At 36.1% G+C, this 20073-nt stretch overlaps 3 protein-coding genes across 6 annotated transcripts in view; 1 reads left to right on the top strand and 2 right to left on the bottom strand.

Moving 5' to 3' along the window:
• wwc3 (WWC family member 3) overlaps positions 1-5958 on the bottom strand; it is a 53414-nt gene extending 47456 nt beyond the window's left edge. For all 3 annotated transcript variants that reach the window (XM_026264789.1, XM_026264800.1, XM_026264794.1), the window contains exon 1: positions 5546-5958. In XM_026264789.1, coding sequence (XP_026120574.1) covers positions 5546-5691 — 146 coding nt within the window. In that variant the 5' untranslated portion in view covers positions 5692-5958. The remainder of the gene's footprint in view (positions 1-5545) is intronic.
• A 3166-nt stretch (positions 5959-9124) lies between these two features.
• On the top strand, positions 9125-10350 carry cldn33b (claudin 33b). The gene has a single exon (XM_026264780.1). It carries the CDS (start codon positions 9403-9405, stop codon positions 10066-10068), a length of 666 nt encoding a protein of 221 aa, XP_026120565.1. The 5' UTR covers positions 9125-9402; the 3' UTR covers positions 10069-10350.
• Positions 10351-15446: 5096 nt separating this feature from the next.
• On the bottom strand, positions 15447-19206 carry cldn34a (claudin 34a). 2 transcript variants are annotated; one of them, XM_026264766.1, is made up of 2 exons: positions 19132-19206; positions 15447-16831 (listed from the first exon to the last, which is right to left on the bottom strand). In XM_026264766.1, the coding sequence occupies exon 2, from the start codon at positions 16726-16728 to the stop codon at positions 15994-15996; it is 735 nt and encodes a 244-aa protein (XP_026120551.1). In that variant the 5' UTR covers positions 16729-16831; positions 19132-19206; the 3' UTR covers positions 15447-15993. The 2 variants fall into 2 exon arrangements, with proteins under 2 accessions (XP_026120551.1, XP_026120556.1); XM_026264771.1 differs by lacking the exon at positions 19132-19206 and adding an exon at positions 17205-17260.
• Between the last annotated feature and the right edge of the window lie 867 nt (positions 19207-20073).

Genomic DNA, 20073 nt, shown 5'->3' with positions numbered 1-20073 from the left:
CTTTGTGACCACGTATAAAGGCTTCCCCTTGCCAAGCGGCAGGCCTGGCTTCGGCCATTGCATAACAGAGCCTGTAAAGAATAAAAGGAGAGCCACTAGGGCCTGGGATGGAGGGAGGGAAGACACGTGGGAACTCCTGCCTCCATTGGGCAGCTTTGTCTGGGGCTGATCACAGACAGAGTCCCTCAGGCATTAGTGTAAGCATGCTTGACATTGCACTCATTCCACATTCACAAAAGCCTCCCCACAGAAACTCCGCTGGAGCAAGTGGACAAAGGAGATCCGACTCTTAGGGAGTCACCTTAAGAAACCACACAGCGGACAGTCCAAACAGATGCAGGCGATATTCGCCATTTACCCAACTACTGTTTTACCGAGGTGAAGCACCCTTCCTGCCACAAAGACCCTCTTGAAAACTACAACACTACAGACAATACCAAAAACATTATGTAAAAATATCTCTTTTATATTATTGAGATTCACAAGTTCACACTTATATATAATTAGCTGAAGTATTATAATGCATATTTGGAGTGCTGTCCGGGGAAGGGCTCCGAGCTCGGGAATGGCCCAAACCTAGAGAACACAATAAAATAAAAGTGTAAAATGAACTCTAATTGGAGGAGATGGGGTGGAGGGGGGATGCTGATAAACCGTCAATGGATAGAGGTAAGTCAGCTGTATTTATACCCTAGTGTTGATTATCATAAGTGTACTCCACCTGTGTGGAGTGATAAAAGAGTGATAAAAAACTTTACTGACACATTCTAAATTACGGCTTACCAAAAAAACAGGTACAAAGAGGGTTTAAAGCTTCTGCATTCTGTTGTGCGTTTTGGAAATTCAATAAAGGATTTCAATACATCTATAAATCAAAAAAAGAACTAAATGGTAACCTGCAGTTAAAAAGAGTGGGGCAGGTGCTGGAAGATGGCCCTGTTTCACAGAGGAGCTCCAGTGGTTTCCCAGGTGACTGAGCAGTGAATTCACACACTGATTCCAATTTTCCCTACAAGCCGTCACAGTGCCTGAAAACCTCAAACTTATGTTCATTGGTGCACAGTTGATGCTCAAACAAGGCGGTGGTGTAAAAAATCGTGCCCATGATCAGCTTTATTTCCTTTGAATATTTGATATTTTTGAATATAGTCAACGATCAATTATTTAGCATTAATTATTATATTAATTATAATTTTATTTTTGAGGTAAAATAACCCCCGATGCATTACCTCAGACAAACAATGAAAAACATAGGAAATAATATAATTTCCATAAATGGAAGTTGAACCAAAACTGAAACTTCAAGAATTATGGATTAGGCTTTCAGCTTTCATTGTGAATTCTATTCTGCTCTAATGCTCTTTGGCCTTGTCTGCCCTTAAGAAATGACTGTACTTTAATAAGATGAATAGAAATCGAGATCTGACCAACTCTGTTTCTCTGTTAGAATATATTTTTTTTATATAGTAATTAGCCCAATATAATATAACAATAACCTAGGTGTTAATAAAATTTCCACAGATGTTAATTTTTCAATAGTGAAATGTGCATCTCCACCTCAACTTGAAATAAGTTTTTAAACTGTCAAATTTTGATGAGACAGTACTAAATAAGATCATCATTTGATATTTTTAGTTTAAAAAAAATTTATTAAATAAAAATTAAAAGAATTATTTTAATTAAAGATGGTTACAAAGAACAAAATGTGTATAAAGTTTGTTTAAAAGTGACCCCTAGACTAAACTTAACTGTCAAACTTGAGAGAGATACATTCAATACATTTTGGTTTGTAATGTATACTTAAATTAAAACACCATTGTAAAACTACAAATTTAGTTTAAGTACAGACAGCCCACATAAAAGCAGAATCAGGGCACGATCAGAAGCATTAATAAAATGATAAGAGGCATTAATAACTCTGATGCTTGATTCACAAGTTCCACTGTGGATACACATCTTGTATTATTTTCAACTATTTTGACTTGGCGACAGAAAACGAGAAGGGAAAGAGAGAGAGCAAAAGCGAGAGAATGTCATGAGACCAACTTTAACTCATGTCGCCCACATGAGCGCCCCAGTTCAACGTGTTGTCCTCACTCCGTACCGCTCATCTGACATGAAAATATAAGATTTCTCAGACTCTAATCAGCTTCACATTATAAAAGCATGTCACATGACTTTGTAGAGGGGAGCCTTCAAGCAGATCAGGTTTTTCTTATCTAGATCCATTTCAAGCTACCCCATTTCTTCCCTTGAAAAGGAGACTAAAAGTGTAAGGAGGGTGCTTTAAAGGGGAAAATGAAATATAAATGGAACACGAAAGCAATAATGCAAAAGTGAAAGACTTTCAATTTGTGTGGTATGTTGCAGTGTCCATGACTAAGACAGCAGTGTGACGTTAAAGGGTTAGTTCACCCAAAATAAAAATTATGTCTTTCTATTCTCACCCTCAAGTTTTTCCAAACCTGTATAAGTTTATTTCTTCTGTTGAACACAGAAGAAGAGATTTTTTTAAATGTGGATAACCAAACAGTATCTGGTCCCCATTGAAATTTATGGTATTTTCCCCACACTATGGAAGTCAGTGGAGACCACCAACTTTATGATTACCCACAATTTTCAAAAGAAAAAAATGTATATTATACAAAAGAAACTTGAAGGTGAGAAAATGATGACACACTTTTTATTTGTGGGTGGATTAGCTCTTAAACAACAACAAAGAAGTATTCACTCATTTAGAGGTTAAAATCATGTTTTACTCAAAATACTGGGGAAAAAAAACATTTATTGTCATTAATATAAAAATACATAGACATTATTGTTGAAAATATAATCCAAATTATCATTTCTCAGCACAATGACACCATAAAATGAGAGTCATACAATGACGGCCTTTGAGGTGGTGATCTGCTTGCTCATTGTTTTGACACAAGTGACCATACAAATTAAGGTGAAACCATGTCATCTACCCTAAAGGCAGCAAATCCCCTCTATTTAATTTACCCAAGGCTTCTAGCTAACGCGTGTCTAAATGAGTCGGACTGAAAGGCTGGTTTCTCTGCTGGTGAAAATGCAGACCTCACAAAGCACATCCACACTGCTTTCCCAGCGGCCCAACTAGCATTCCATACATATTTGCACATGGAACTCTTGGAACTACAGATCAATTCTCGCTTTCATTTGAACACTATTTACTTTATGCGACCACTTTTAAAAAAATAAAGGGGAAAAAAAGACACACTGTTAATAAACAGTATGAATAATCAGATTTGGATTTCTATGATTTCTTAAGGATACTGAAATAATGGTGGATACTATTTCCTCTTAATATTCTAAATTCTCTATTTTGCCAAGAGGCCACCACACATTTTATGATTTATCTTATATATATATATATATATATATATATATTATTATTATAAACTATCAAGATTTAGACAACATATCTAATAATGGAAATTATGTGGGTGACACAGGGGCAAATGTCAATGTGTATTTTTTTTATAACTGACTGACAATCATTAGTAGCTAAATTGATGATAATAGATAATGATAATAGGGTATCTAAATGTCTATATCTTATATCTTACATTCCCAAAACTTAATATAGTCATAATGGTTATTGGTTATCCCTCACCTTCTAGATAGTATTAACAGGACATTCATTGATGTAGATAATTTTGCTCTTACATCTGAGAGAAGATTACATTTAATGTAAAGAGAAGTGTAATTTTATATATACAGGTGCATCTCAATAAATTAGAATGTCTTGGAAAAGTTAACTTATTTCAGTAATTCAACTCAAATTGTGAAACCCATTTATTAAATAAATCCAATGCACACAGACTGAATTAGTTTAAGTCTTTGGTTCTTTTAATTGTGATGATTCTGGCTCACATTGAACAAACCCCCCCAGTTCACTCATTCACACAATTCACCCTATGTCAACAAATTAGAATATGGTGACATGCCAATTAACCTGTAAAGGTTTCCTGATCTTTCAAAATGGTCTCTCAGTTTGGTTCACTTTGCTACACATTCATGGGGAAGATTGCTGATCTGACAGTTGTCCAGAAGACAATCATTGACACCCTTCACAGGGAGGGTAAGCCACAAACATTCATTGCCAATGAAGCTGGCTGTTCACAGAGTGCTGTATCCAAGCATGTTAACAGAAAGTTGAGTGGAAGGAAAAAGTGTGGAAGAAAAAGATGCACAACCAACTGAGAGAACCGCAGCCTTATGAGGATTGGGGTGCAGTTGGGGTGCAATGTCATCTGCTGGTTTTGGTCCATCGAGTTGTTTGAAAACCAAAGTCACTGCACCCATTTACCAAGAAATTTTAGAGCAGTTCATGCTTCCTTGTGCGGACCAGCTTTTTGAAGATGCTGATTTCATTTTCCAGCAGGATTCGGCACCTGCCCAGTGCCCACACTGCCAAAAGCACCAAAAGTTGGTTAAATAACACGGTGTTGGGTGTGCTTGACTGGCCAGCAAACTCACCAGACCTGAACTCCATGGAGAATCTATGAGGTATTGTAAAGAGGAAAATGAGAAACAAGAGACCAAAAAATGCAGATGAGCTGAAGGCCACTGTCAAAGAAACCTGGGCTTCCATACCACCTCAGCAGTGCCACAAACTGATCACCTCCATGCCTCGCCGAATTGAGGCAGTAATTAAAACAAAAGGAGCCCCTATCAAGTATTGAGTACATGTACAGTAAATTAACATATACTTTCTAGAAGGCCAAAAATTCACTAAAAATAACTAAAATTTTACACTACATTTTTTTTTTCAATTGGTGTTATGAAGTGTTCTAATTTGTTGAGAATGGAGAGTTGGTGGTTTTTTGTTTATGAGCCAAAATCCTCAAAATTAAAAGAACCAAAGACTTAAACTATTTCAGTCTCTGTGCACTGAATGTATTTATTTAATACATATGTTTCACAATTCGAGTTGAACTTTTCCACAACATTCTAATTTATTTAGATACACATACATACATACACATACATACATACATATATATATATATATATATATATATATATGTGTGTGTGTGTGTGTATGTGTGTGTGTGTGTGTGTGTACACTCCTGCTTATTACATTTTTTTTTCTTACAGTGCAGTCTTTTGAACACCTGGCTGGGACATGTTTAATACCATCCACAAGTATCAAAAGTACGGACAACATCAAAAACAATGATGTTAACATTATATACAAATCGCAAGGCATTTCACAGGAGGTTTTTTTTTTCCAGGTGAGTAACGTTAACGTTAGTTATTGATGTGCAATCAAGCTAACATATTATTTACAGCTCATGTGATAGTAAATTGGCATGACAAGCCCAAAGAAAGAATGAACAACCAGCCATGTTCCACTGTGTCAGCTCTGGACTGTGGAATGAAAACACTTCCATTCCTAACTGTACAACTTCCCTCGTTTCTTAATCATCACTTCAATCTGAGCCCCCGCCCTCTACAACCAAACAATCATCAAACTTCAGCCAGTAAAGCATGCAGCACCTCTCCCGATCACTTTTACCTGTCCCTTGGATCGATCCATGAAGTTTGACGAGTGTTGTGGTCAATATAAAAGACTCTGCCGTCATAATCCCTGGCTTCCTCCCAGCCCGGGGGCAGCGGCAGCTCCGAGCTCTCTCTCCGCTTACAACTGTTCACCCACGGCATAGCGCTGCTGGGACGCTAGGGGGGTCTGACCCCCTGCCTTTGCTCAAACAACAAATATATCGCAACTTTCTACTGCATTACAAATGTTTAACTCCCATCGACTCTCGGAAACAGAAAACTTCACGACGAAGAAACGAACGTGGGTCAAATCGACACAGGCAGTCCTGCATCCAACTTTTCCCAAAGTTTCGCGGCGGTCTCATAACTCTGTGCGTCGGTCCTCCATGTTTGACTCTATCTACCATCTTTCATTCCACACTGTCCATATTCGGAATGGCGTATTTGCATAAACACCGCCCCAAATGCTTACGTATATAAAAGTAAGCCAATAGTGGCGCTCGTATGATTTTGGGATTGTCGTTGATGGAAGTGGAAATAGTTAATTTTATACTCATATGTACATTTTAAGAATTATTAATAAATATAATCCATCAAAGCAACGTTTGTCTCATTGGACTCACGAATCCATTTTAATTAAATTTGAGGATTTAACATTAGAAAGGTTATATTTAGAATGTGTTTAGATTTTGTTAGAGCACTGGTCTCGTTTAGAGGAAGGGCACATTAAGAGAAAAAACGTTTGAAAAAAAATAGCCTACTTATAATTTATACATTTCTTTTTGGGGCAAACGATTGCAAACTCTGTCTTAATATTTTTCAGGAATGTGAAAATACCGTTTTTACCTCATCACAGAACCTCAAACTCTTCTTACTTGAAGTAGTTAGCATTTTTAGTAAAAGAGCGCCATCTAGAGACAGCAACTCCCATTTTTTCCCATACACGGAGCAACAGTTGTAGATGTACTGTATATTCAGTAGAGGAAGGGGCTATTGTTTTTAGACTGGCACATCACTGGTATGATAAAAAAAATAAACGTGTTTATTTTTGGTGTTTGCTTGTCATGTGAACGCTCTCTCTCTACTTCTTTAAAGTTGTCAAATCAATTTGTTGTCAGATCAATAATGTGAAAATATTTAATGTGTTAAAATGCATTTATGGATGGATGGACTGATTGATTGACCTTTTTTCTGGTTTTCTTTCTTTTTCTTTTTCTTTTTTTTTTTTACATCAACCTGCCCTTACTTGGGACTACAGTTATAAATTAGACACAATCTGGGACATTTTACAATTACTTAATTTAACCTGTATTTTTAAGTCTATTCAGTCACTGACATACTGTACTGGCTTATCTTAGTTATACACACTGTAAAACCTTTACTTTTTTCTATATAAATAATTAAATCAATTATTGCATTCCCCACTTCCCCTCATCTTTTCAATGATCTAACCTTAATCATAAGCTACTGATACCATAGGTCAAACCTCTGTATTTATTAGAAACGCCTTGCCCACTCCTTATCTCAGTATTTCCAGTAGGATAAAATAAATCAACTTTTGTTTTCCTATACTCCTCCTCATCCGTTTCCATTTCTTATCACACTATTAAAACACATCAAGCTACTCTGTGAAGACAAAGTTACAAACTGATGCACTTGCCTGTGTATGCTACATTTAGTCAGGCTAATTTAAATGCCATCAGAAATAAAACATATATTCTGGAACAATCTATAAACTATCAGAAAGAGAGAAAAAGACAATAAGATACCAAAATACATTTCTTACCAGATGCAACTTTACAGCTCTTTTCATAAGCTCAGCATCCTTTATCAAGTTCAAGCAGACATTCAAAGGAATAGTTCACCTAAAAAATGACAATTCAGTCAGAATTATTGCATCCTCATATCAATTAGTTTCTTTTATGAAACCCAAAAGGAGAAGTTTAGAAGAATGCTGATGCTATATGCCCTTTTTCATAAATGAATTGTGACTGTAGACTTTCGCATTCAACTAAAGAGAAAGATCACAGGTGTGGAATGAGAACTATTTTCTGACTAGGAAAGCTTTAAAAAAATACATTTAATTAAATAAAATCACAAAATCACATATCTGACTAACTGTAATCAACATAATTTTCAGACAAAGTCTGAAAAGTGTGTGTATGTTAATTATGTGTTTGTTGAGAGCCAATTATGTGTTTGTGGAGAGCCACTGTATAGCGTCACAGATTTCTTCTTTAACCTCATACTGTAATACGTGGCACTCTGTACGTCAGTCTCAACACAATTGCACATGCTGAAGAAGCCAGATCTCAAACCTAATGAGACAGCCTCACACTTCAGGTAACACTCTTTTCCTTGAATAACCGATTCATTTTCATGAGTAGCAAGATAGTACTGACATGAGTATCAAAGACAATGTTTTCTTGCACAGTGCTTAATTGCACTGATGTGATTGCAAACATTTTTTTTAGATACCACAGATGAAAATGATTTTTGCAAGTGATATCATGAAAAAAAGGTGCTTCTTGCTCAACTTCCCACTCAGAAAGTTTGGAGAAATGCTTCACATGTAGCATCTGAAGCTGCATTGAAAATCTACAGTAGGTTTCAAAATTTAATTTAACATTTGAATGTCTTTGTAGCTCAGCAGGTGGAACATGACAATAACAACGCAAGGTTGTGGGGTCAATTCCCAGAAGAACGAGAGTGCACATACTGGCAAAACATGCAGTGGAAGTTACTTTGAATAAATTTTTCTGCCAAATGTATCATTGTAAATGAATGTTGATGTAAACAGAAATGTTCAAGGACTATTTCAAAGACATCAGATAAGTAAAGTTGTGGCACTGATATGCACAGACGGTCAGATTGAATCACAAGATGCTCGCGTTCTCAAACCATGCTGGGTAAATCAAATGAATCATGAAATTTTCTGTACTTGTGGAACATGTCAAATTCTCAAATTCATGTTCATATTTGACTTCTCCCTTCAGCATTTCGTTTATAGCATAATTTGGAACAAAAACCAATTCAAAAAGAAAACACGCTAAATAGTAAAAATAAAATAAAGTAATAAAATATAAAGGCAGATAACAGTTTTCTTTTATAGCACTCGCTGTAAATTCTCAGATTAAAAAATAACAATGGATGAGTTATAGTTGGCAGACATTAAAGATCCCCGGTTAGGTACACGTTGCATATTTGGCGTGCACTCTTTTGCGTCAAAGAACAGACTGCCAGGCACTTAGCACAGCTTATCTCTCACCCATTTGTCCCTCAAAAAAAAAAAAAAAAAAACACTCAATAAACAGTGAAAATTTTCTTTTCTCTTTTACCATGGCAACCTCATACGGCAAGTGCTGTTGCTGATAGCAGGGCAACCAAATGAAAAGAGACAAACAAACTGTAATGATGTAGCAAAATCATCAGTTTGCCCCTTGAAAATGACAACATTCCGAATTTAATGGCATCCTGTCTACAGTTTAATGGCATCCCGTGTGGCCTTTGGTCTCCTCCTGAGACCAGGGTCTGAATAAAACAATCTCTCTCGCTCTCTCTCTTGCTCTCTTTCTCTCTCTAAAAAGGATCCTAGAGGGCAGGGCCTAAAGTTTGAGTGCCCTCTCTCCCCATGTGCACATTTCCTCTACCTCTTATGCTCAGATGATAAGTGCCTCTTACTGAAGAGCGACGGACTGTGAAGTACCTGCAAGCAGAACTCTACAGTACCTGGATCCAAGGTGCTACCTCTGTTCTCCTCGCTCTCTCCTCCATTCTTCTCTCATTCCTTCTCATCGAGAAGAGGTTCTTGAGGTGCCAGCCAAACCTGAGGGCCGTCAGACCCCGAGAGGGACACGGTAGTGAGAGGTAACCATGACAAACCCATGCATGGTGTTTCTGGAAGTGCTTGGGATGCTGATCGGGATGGGCGGCTGGTTTTGTTCATTGGCAGCCACCATCATGCCTCAGTGGTTATCACTTTCTACTGAACTAATGGGTATGGAGAGCTACGAACAAGGGCTTTGGGAGGCTTGCGTGATCCAGGAGGTTGCTGGCACGGAGTGTCGCCCCTATGATACTATCCTAGGCCTCGAGCCCAAGTTCATGCTGGCCCGTATTCTAATATGCATTTCGGATGCCACATGTCTTCTCGGACTGCTCCTCACCATTCCTGCCATGAGTCAGATCAACTGCTTGAAGAGTGAGGAGGGAAGGAGGACCAAGCGAGGTTTGAAGATCACGGCCGGTGTGTTTTTATGCATCGCTGGATTGTTTGTGCTCTTTCCCGTCTCCTACATCGCTCACGATATTGTTGTTAAGTTCTTTGATGAGACCATACCTCACGTGGTGCCACGTTCCGAGTTTGGGGACGCGCTGTTTATCGGCTGGGCTGCAGGACTTCTTGACGTTGTGGCAGCCGCGCTGTTATTCGCCTCTTGCTCTGACTCAAGAGACAGTGAACTACATCTGGTGCATCACATTCAAAGGCAGGAGATCAGAACTATTGATGGTTCGAAAAAACGCACTGAGTATGTTTGAGGTACATTTGTTGTGTAATGCCTATTAGTGTTGATGGAGCAGGAAAAAAAAAAACTTTTGGATAATATCTTCTGGAATATGTTTATACTTAGATTCAGTGTATCCATCAATCAAACCCTTGAAACAGGTAAATCATTATTACGATGCATTTGTCATTTAATATCTGAGTAGTCTATTTGATTATTTGTATTATCGGTAATGTGTTGATATTGAAAAGTTGCCAATACGTTTTCAGTTGCTTTCATAGAGATGTAATGATTGACAAAAAAAAAAAAAAAAAAAGATAACAGTATTTTTTTTCTTGGCATTTTGTCGAGTTTTGATCACAGATTTTGTATGCTTTAATATACGTATATATAACCAGAAAAGCATAAATCTATGATTTTGGTCTTCGTGTTGTGTGCATTTTCACACTGTACATCTAGCACTCAATGCCACCTGCAAAAGTACTTCTCAGTTTGAAGGATGTATCCTGGCAAGTCTCCATACCTCGGCAGGCACGTCATCAGGGCACAAATGATTTTAGAGAGGAAGACATTGTTTTCTTTTGTTTTGTTGTACATGTATCACATAATGCTAAACTATGCATCGTGCTAGAAGATTGCAGATGCTTGTCATTAAATGTACTTCAGTAATAGAAAGTCAGGTAATATGAAGATTCTAATATAAAGTATTTGTCAAATTATAATTATAATATGTTTCTCACACTAGCGTTTAAATTCTGAGCAGGACTGTACTGAATCCTCGGAAGGACTGAAGGACTTATTAGGATGCAGCCTTCCGTTTGAGAAACAGCCATTCTTTGGAGATCTTTGTCTGTAAACAGCACCTGGAAAACAGCTTGTACTAAGCCAGAATACTGTCTATTTTAGTAAGAAATAAAAGATGCTTATTTAAACATATTTTTTGTATGCACAATATTGAGAAATTGTATCATTTAAAGTGAAAAACATTGAGTAATATATCTATATACTGTATATATATATATATATATATATATATATATATATATATATATATATATATATATATATATATATATATATATATATGCTTACCAGGCCTGCAGTAATACTGTGAATGTATTTTTACTATTTAAAATAGCCGCTTTCTATTTGAATATATTTCCAAATGTAATTTATTCTTATGATTTCAAAGCTACATTTTCAGCATCATTTCTCCAGTCTTCAGTGTCACATTATCCTTCAGAAATCATTCTAATATGCTGATTTGCTGTTCAAGAAACATTTATTATTATTATTACCAATATTTAAAACAGCTGAGTAAATTATTTCAGCATTTTTTGATGAATGCAAAGATCCAAATATCAGCATTTATCTGAAATAAAAAGCTTTTGTAAAATGATACACTATAGTAATTAATACTTTTATTTTGCAATGATGCTTTAAACTGATCAAAAGACGATGATAAAGACGTTTATAATGTCACAAAAGGTTTCCATTTAAGATAAATACTGTTCTTCTGAACTTTTATTCATCAAATAAACCTGACAAAGATTAGACTCAGCTGTTTTCAACATAATAATAACAGGCCTAATTTTTTTTTTTTTTTTTTTTTTTTTGAGCAACAAATCAGAATCTTAGAATGATTGGTGAGCAGAAGAGACTTCTTTAAAAAAACCATTAAAAATCTTACTGTTCAAAAACTTACATATAAACTTTACTTAAACCAAAATAAGCCCGGTCAATTTCTTGTAGTCTTTGAGTTATGTATGAACATATAAAAAAAATAAAATGCCCCATGGTCTCTCCTAGCTCACTTTTTTTTTTAATTCAATCGAATATTAATTAAAAACAATCTATAAAAAATGCAGTTCTATTTTATTTTATTTTCCTGAAATATTTTTCAAGCAAGAGTATAAGAGGGATAAATGGAAGAAAATCAGGTTTGGTGTTCTAGTGTGTTCAGTCAGGTGAGCTAATGGCAATATAAATGCCTGCTTGAGTGTAATTGTCTCTGATGGTCTCCCCATCAGAAAGGAGTCTAAGCTGTGTTTAATGAAGGCTCTAACGAGCAGCGTGTCATCTGAGGAATGCCAAACAGTGCCGCCTCCTCCTCTCCATCATTACTCTGATTTGACCAGGTTAGGAGAGGATAGGGGCTCCTTTGGTCCAGAAAACTGCAACAGGTATGGTCCCATCCCAATTAGAGCTTTACCAAATAATCTCATTTCTATTCGAAGATGACTGTCTTTGAGAAAACATTCATTAAGATGGAAAAAGGGAGCTCATAAACAGAAAACATACACTTCCAATTGTACATTTCTTTAGGCATGACGGAAATATGGTATATGGACAAAACGTCCTCAGACTTGAAGGCGCCACATAGATTGTGCCCTGAACTTCCTGCGATGGATATTGATAGTTAAACTGAAAATGGGCGGTATGTTTAGACTTAGATGTTTAGCTATTAACGCTCATTTCCAGCTTCTGGTTGGGAGGGGCGGTACCCTGGGCTCTCAGAAAGGGGAAATGGTGTGTCTTCGACTCATTAGGAACAATGTCCAAATGCAGCTCACTGTAAACAAGCACGAGTGAAAGAAGCTGATAAACGAAAACACGTGAAACTACATTTTAAACATGCCGGACAAACACCATTCACAAACAATGTCCGTGTTTGTTTATACATTTGTAAATTATGTAATTTCACAATTCTCCTTTCAATATTTTGTTCTTTTGAGAACAATAAGCAAAACGAATACAAATATGCTTGCTGTATTTCCATTGATTGTTGATCCTTTCAGCAAAAAGTAGCCACATCACTCATGAAATAAATGCACAGTAAAATATGGATACTAAAAGTTTTTCAGAACACATCAGTATCAAAAGAAAGAAAGAAAGAAAGAAAAATCCACATGAATTCTCTTTATTTTAATTATTTATTCATTTATTTCTTCAAAATAATGTGTTCTTTGTGTCTTTATATTTGATTGTAGTTGACTTATGTGTTTCTTGTGAAGTTGTCAACCCTTTTAACATAATTTCCTCCTTTTTCAATTAACAAACAAACAAACAAACAAATCATTTATTTTAGGAAACAACTTGTAGAATCATCCCATGCTTGGAATTATGTTCTAAGAACTTGCAGTTGCAGCATATTAAAGATATGGCATATTGCAATTTATTACGATTTAAACACACTATATGCCTATCATAATCTTTGAAATGTTACAAAACTCTTGGATAACCTGCTTTGTGCAAACATTTATGTGTACACTCCCTGAAAAAATTCTGTGCAGCAGGTTTAGTATGCAGACTTGTAATGAATGTCCTCAAGTAAAATTATACCATCAAGTCCTTAATTATTGGTGTTACTCATTTGAGTTTATACCCTTTACTTAGTTGCTTTGCTATGCAAAAGGGAAGAACAGAACAGCAGAGGTTAAGATGACCTCTGTGTAGAGATACAAGCTGCAGCTCAAGGCCGGTGCAATGCTTAGAAAAAATAACTAGATAGTCTGAAAATGCCAGTGGTTTCTCACAGGCAAAAAACAAAACTAAAAAAAAAACTTGTGTGTGATCACACAACACACCCAGTGTGAACACATGCACACCCAGAAAATGATCCCACAACACACCCTGCAGTACACACCCACAATTCACCAAAACTAAATAACAGTATAGCACCTTCAACACTAAAAATGTGCTTTGAATGATCAAAAACTCTATCTATCTAATATGCATATAATTCTGTGAATAAAAAAGCACCGGAATGATGCAAATTGGAAACGGCTCAATATGTTGTTTATAATCATCATCCAAATATGTTTAATTGGTAAATATTGCTGTAGAAAGGGTTAAGACAGACACAACTGATGTCCACAAGCTAAATGACTGTACAGAGATATTCATAATCTTTAGTTTTGTTCTTATCTCATCTGTAATCACTTTATAATCAATAAAGCAGTTATTACAAAAACAAAACAAAAACACTCCAGGTCTTCAAGTTTAGTTTTATCTTTCATGATTATGCTGAAATCTGATATGGCAATAGTACTGTTCAATGAACTCTGATGTTGTTCATTGCCCCTCACCTTTGTCTTTACTTTCTTATCACAGTATGTATGATAATACGAGAAGTGTTAATGTCACACGTCTCATATGCTGCACAAAGGTTTTCGGTAAAGAAACACTATTGTTTTGATATCACTCTTGCATCCTTTTGAGGCACAGGCCATTTGTGTTGTCTGCCAGTATAGTATACTAACAGACTGTTGTAAAGGAGGTTTCATACTGAGATTAATAAAAGCTTGTTTGATTCCTCCAACCTCACGCCCCACTCTCGCTCACATGAGAGAAGAAATGTGTTTGTGCTATAGCTGCCCTGTCTAAGACAATGCCTTCGTCTCAGCATGGGGTCTTGGCTCTTCTCTGTCAGGATGTTTCTTTCACCTCTTTCTCAGAACAATACATGTCAAATCTCCAGTGGCCATGGGAGGCCATCCTGGCAGACAAATTCTCCAGCCACAATTCTTATGAACCTTAACACCTCTTCTGTGTGTAGATTTTTTGGGGTTTTAGATGGATAAATCATCCAATCTCCTTAAGCGACCTCAATGTACTAGTGAACCAACACAGAAAACAAAAGCTCCTTTAATTGGCAAAAAATTATTTCCTTTTCTCGAATCTTCAGAGGGATTATGTGGTTTTATAATGGAAGAAAATCATGTAATATCCAGCGGGATTTGTCAAAATTAATGTTCAATTTTAACAAGATTAAATGTTGGCAAGTAACAAACTCAAAGCCCATGGGGGGTGTTGAAAAACACAGTAATAAGGGCAAGTATCAAGCTGCGAAATAACAGTAAAGTTCATTCCACTCATGGCAGGGGTCATTTCCTCTGAAATCACCTTGTCCCCGCTCAAAGATCCACTCTTAGTCAGCGAAATCATATCTTAAATCATTCAAGATATTTTGTGTCAACAGCTTTTAGTGGCAGATAAATGCTGAGTCTTATCAACAAAGGAAAATATTTAACATAGCACTACTCGATTTTTAATCATACGAGAGCCAAAGATCACTTTTACTTGAACATAATAATTATATAAATTAAAATAATAAATGTACATTTTTTACATACATTTTCTTTATACAAATACACACACATGCTATTAAAAGTTTGAGGTCAGTAAGATTTTTTTTTTATTATATAAATTGATACTTTTTTGGCAAGGACACAATAAATTGATCGCAAAAAGACTTCTGCACTGTTGCACAAACATATATATATATATATATATATATATATATATATATATATATATATATATATATATATATATATATATATATATGGTAATTTATATACCATAAAATTTGTATAATTTAACGCATTAATTGGATTAATTGAATTATTATTTTTAATTATAAAAAATTACTGGTATATATATATATGTGTGTCTGTGTGTGTGTGTATCAACTCTTTTATTGCAGCGTATTGCTGTTTTGATCATATTTTTCATAAAATAAATGCAGCTTCATTTAGCAAAAAGTGACATTTTGGAAAACTTACAAAAATAAAATAAAATAAAAACCTTACTGACCCTAAGCTTTTAAATTGTGGTAAAAGCATACATTACAGACATTCAGGTGAGTATACTCTTATAGCATTGTGTGCCCTGCAAATTATGTAACAATAATAAGTCAACTTTAAAAGTCCAGTGTCATAGACATATTAACAATTTGATACCAATAAAATGGCCTCAAAGTTCAAAGTGCTTGCGGTTATTTCAATTCATCAGTCACTTCAGTGACTATATAATTACATTACATTTATCTAAATATACTGTATTTAGATATTCCGTTTGGTTTGGGGTCATATAAGTTTTCCTCAAACAGTCAAAAATTTGAAGAAACTGTGTTTAGAGCTTTCAAAGTCCTTTCATGGAGTGATGCACTTTATTATTAAAGCTTCTCTGATTCATACGCTGGGTTGATCACACCCTCATCCATACTCTCTTTAATTACACCAAGAAAGCCTTCATTTCTTGGACTGTTGTCAAAATGTCCAGTTTCTCCACTCTTAGGCACTTTGGTTTTGGGATAGCTGTAGCACATTAAGAGTAGTCCACTTACAATGAGCAGGCAACCTGAACCGATCCCAATCCCAATCCCTGGACCTACTTCCTGTTTCACTGGAGCAGAAGGCAAGTAGAAATCAGGCGGGAAGTCTATAGTGAGGTTCGCCAGCACAGAATTCATATTCCAAAAGACGGGGACCAGCGAACACACGGCAGTTAGCCAGAACAAGGAGCACGCCATCACAAAGGTCAATCTGACATGCCTGTTGTTAACCCCAGAGATGGCATTTCTCACCGCATGTCCCGCCACTAGGATTGCAAGCACCCCCACGCCAACAGCAACCATGCAAAGTACCTGGGCAGCTGCTATTTCTGGTGGAGTGAATGAATCTGTAAGGCTGATGCTTTTGCAGATCTCAGCCGAATCCAAAATGTGGCTGTTGAAACAGACGCGCCACACTCCGACCCAGGCCAGTCCTCCGGTGATGACCGTCTGATTGTCCACGTACCATATCCTCCAGTCGTTCACCCCAGAAATGGAGGCTGTCATTATCCATCCTACAAACCCAAGCACTAGACCTGCAAACTGCCAATGGACTGACTGGGGAAGGTAAGCCATTGCTTAAACAGCTGAGTCCTGACACCAGCTGGTGATGAATATTTCCTCCTCAGCTCTGCACACTGTCCTTCAGGTGCATGGCCACATCGCCATCATACCACTTCTGTTAGATTAGAGAAAATAGAAAAAGATATTTTAACCCAATTCTATACACTAGGGTCCATCTGAGGGGACCCCTTTCCTAAAATAGTATCATTAAAAAAAAAAATATATATATATATAGTACAGACCAAACGTTTGGACACACCTTCTCATTCAAAGAGTTTTCTTTATTTTCATGACTATGAAAATTGTAGATTCACACTGAAGGCATCAAAACTATGAATTAACACATGTGGAATTATATACATAACAAAAAAGTGTGAAACAACTGAAAATATGTCATATTCTAGGTTCTTCAAAGTAGCTTCCTTTTGCTTTGATTACTGCTTTGCTCACACTCTGCATTCTCTTGATGAGCTTCAAGAGGTAGTCACCTGAAATGGTCTTCCAACAGTCTTGAAGGAGTTCCCCGAGAGATGCTTAGCATTTGTTGGCCCTTTTGCCTTCTGTCTGCGGTCCAGCTCACCCCTAAACCATCTCGATTGGATTCAGGTCCAGTGACTGTGGAGGCCAGGTCATCTGGCGCAGCACCCCATCACTCTTCTTCTTGGTCAAATAGCCCTTGATGCCTTCAGTGTAAGTCTACAATAGTCAATAGTCATGAAAATAAAGAAAACTCTGAACGAGAAGGTGTGTCCAAACTTTTGGTGTGTCTGTACTGTGTGTGTGTGTGTATATATATATATATATATATATATATATATATATATATATATATATATATATTTCAGCATTAGTTAGTTAAACTGTGACAAAATATAATATTTAAAACGCTGAACTTTTGGACTTACTATTAATATATGATACCTTCATATATATTATATATGACTATATGACCCCACCCACCCACCCAACAATACAAGAAATACAACAAAGAAATGATGATAAGAAATGTTTCAATAGCCCCAAATCGGCATATTAGAATTATTTCTAAAGAATTATGTGACACTGATGACTGGTGTAGTGACTGCTGGAAATTTTGCTTTATTACCATTTTACTTTTAGCCTTGATGAGATAAAAGAATCATTCAATCATTAAATTAAACAAATGGCAGAGCATATTTTCATGTAAAAATACTATTATACCGTGTCAGAAATATAGTTAGCATGATATTATGTAGACAACTTGATAAATTAATGAATTCCAATCATTAAATAAAAATAATGATAATAATAATAAGAGTAAACAATTGACTTTTAGATTGTAATTGTACTAAAGCCAATCAAGGTGAAATAAATGTCAAAAGAGAGTCAAATATTTAATTGATTTTAAGAAAAGAATGAATAGCATTTTTCTATTGACAGCTGTAGAAAAGGATATGATTTTTCCAGGGCCGACAATAATTAAAAAAAGACAGTTAATCTCATGATTTCCGACCAGTCAGCACAAAGTAGACATACAGTAAAACAACTGTTAAACTGTATGTGGAAATTGTCCATGGACCAGCAACACCCCCTTTGGATTTTTTATGGCCTTGTGTACCTTTAACAACATGACAGTAAGGAGAAGACCGGAAAATACAGTAAGAAAGCAAGGGCAACGGGACAGGGACATGACGCAAGCCCGACTGAAACCTGCGTCCCACAGTGGCACAGCCTCTTTGTCATTTCACAAACAAGTATGTTTTCCAACTTACAAAGTGCTTCCTTTGGACACAAAAGGTTAAGGTCAAGTAACCATTTCAGACAGAAGAAAATGCTTTTCACATATAGTGTTTAAAAAACTGTGGTGACGAGCGATGTTTCCAGCGGGAGGAAAAAGGACACTGCACTGAAGGTCAAGCATAAGACTATGCATCTGAGACCAAACAGAGAAGGAAGAGAGAGAGAGAGAGAGAGAGAGAGAGAGAGAGAGAGAGAGAGAGAGAGAGAGAGAGAGAGAGAGAGAGAGCACTAATATTTCCTGCCTGGCTCCCTGCACACCTGGGGTTGTGGAATGTTCCAGGATAAGCTGAAAGGTCATTTACAATAATCAGTTTCTTCACGCAAAGGAATCAGAGACTGCGACAAATTAATAGAGCTTTCAAGCTTTTTCAACACTTTGCCAACTCCCACCCCCAGTAAATGACTTCCCATTATAACTGCCTTATATATGAAATAGCCAAAATATGTCCTATTTATTGTTGCAAAATGTATTAAGCACATTCAGTTGGTCTATAACCTTATATGTCCTTTTCGTTATTTCCAATAGTTTCTCAAGCTCTTGTTAAACTTTAAACATTTTTATCTGATTGATAAAGTAGGTTATATCCTCATACATCCTTTAAAATGTCAATAAATAAATCACAAACTCATGCTTACCTGTGATATGTTTTGAGCTCCAGAGGATCCTCACCTGTGCCGCTCAAACGAAGCTAGTGGAAATGACAAACTGTGCGAACTGACATGTACATGTCAAACACAACTCTGGTTAATGATTCATATAGCATATCCAATAAATGGATAAGAGAGGGCGGGGAGGATCAATGCAAAACAATGAAAAGTTACTATACTGTTACCATAAACTTGTGTATTGGTTAGGCATATCCAGATGGTCAGTTCAACATGAGTCATGACGCGAGAACATCACATGATAATGTAACGTGTGTAAACAGTCACATTTGATATTTGTTTAATATCATATTTCAAATTATCAGTAAACTTGACAATCACTTTTTTTTCTATTACTGTTTTCGGATTTTAAAATAATACCTTTGTAATTATGCTGAAATATACTTAACGCCATAATATTATGTAAGTTGCGCCATTATTTTTTTTATTCAACCACTATCTGGCGAGTTCTGCATGTCAAAGTCTCTTTTCTGATTGGCAGTAAGACTCAATGCTATCTGAGGTTAAATATTAGGTGATCAGAGCTATTCAGATAAAACAACGATTGCTTAGAGAATCGAGAAATAGAAGGATTGAATCAAGTAATAAAAGTTTAAATTGCTTTACTGATAAACACACTGTGGTAGGAACATGCCAGTATAATTAGACTAAAACGTCATTCCTTTAATCTGGATTATGAACATTTCCAACTCAGTGTAATTAAAGTTTAGCGCCTGAAGTTTTTTTCAATTATATTTCTTTATTTTAAATGATGTACACGGGAACTGCAATATTAAAAAGTATTTGACTCACAGATTATCAGACACTTTTGTTTAGTGAAGAAAGTAATCTTGATTGACCAATACACGTGCTATTTCCGCTATAATATTGGAAACAATGAATTTGTTTCACACTGCATTCATGCCATAAAGT

Source organism: Carassius auratus, chromosome 6 (assembly GCF_003368295.1).
Source record: "Carassius auratus strain Wakin chromosome 6, ASM336829v1, whole genome shotgun sequence".
Classification (NCBI taxonomy): Eukaryota; Metazoa; Chordata; class Actinopteri; order Cypriniformes; family Cyprinidae; genus Carassius; species Carassius auratus.
This window is presented reverse-complemented; position numbering and strand designations above follow the sequence as displayed.

What these genes read in the sequence shown, in the direction of transcription:
- cldn34a (XM_026264766.1), bottom strand. Translation starts at nt 16,728, where the DNA reads ATGGCTTACCTTCCCCAGTCAGTCCATTGGCAGTTTGCAGGTCTAGTG.
- cldn33b (XM_026264780.1), top strand. Translation starts at nt 9,403, where the DNA reads ATGACAAACCCATGCATGGTGTTTCTGGAAGTGCTTGGGATGCTGATC.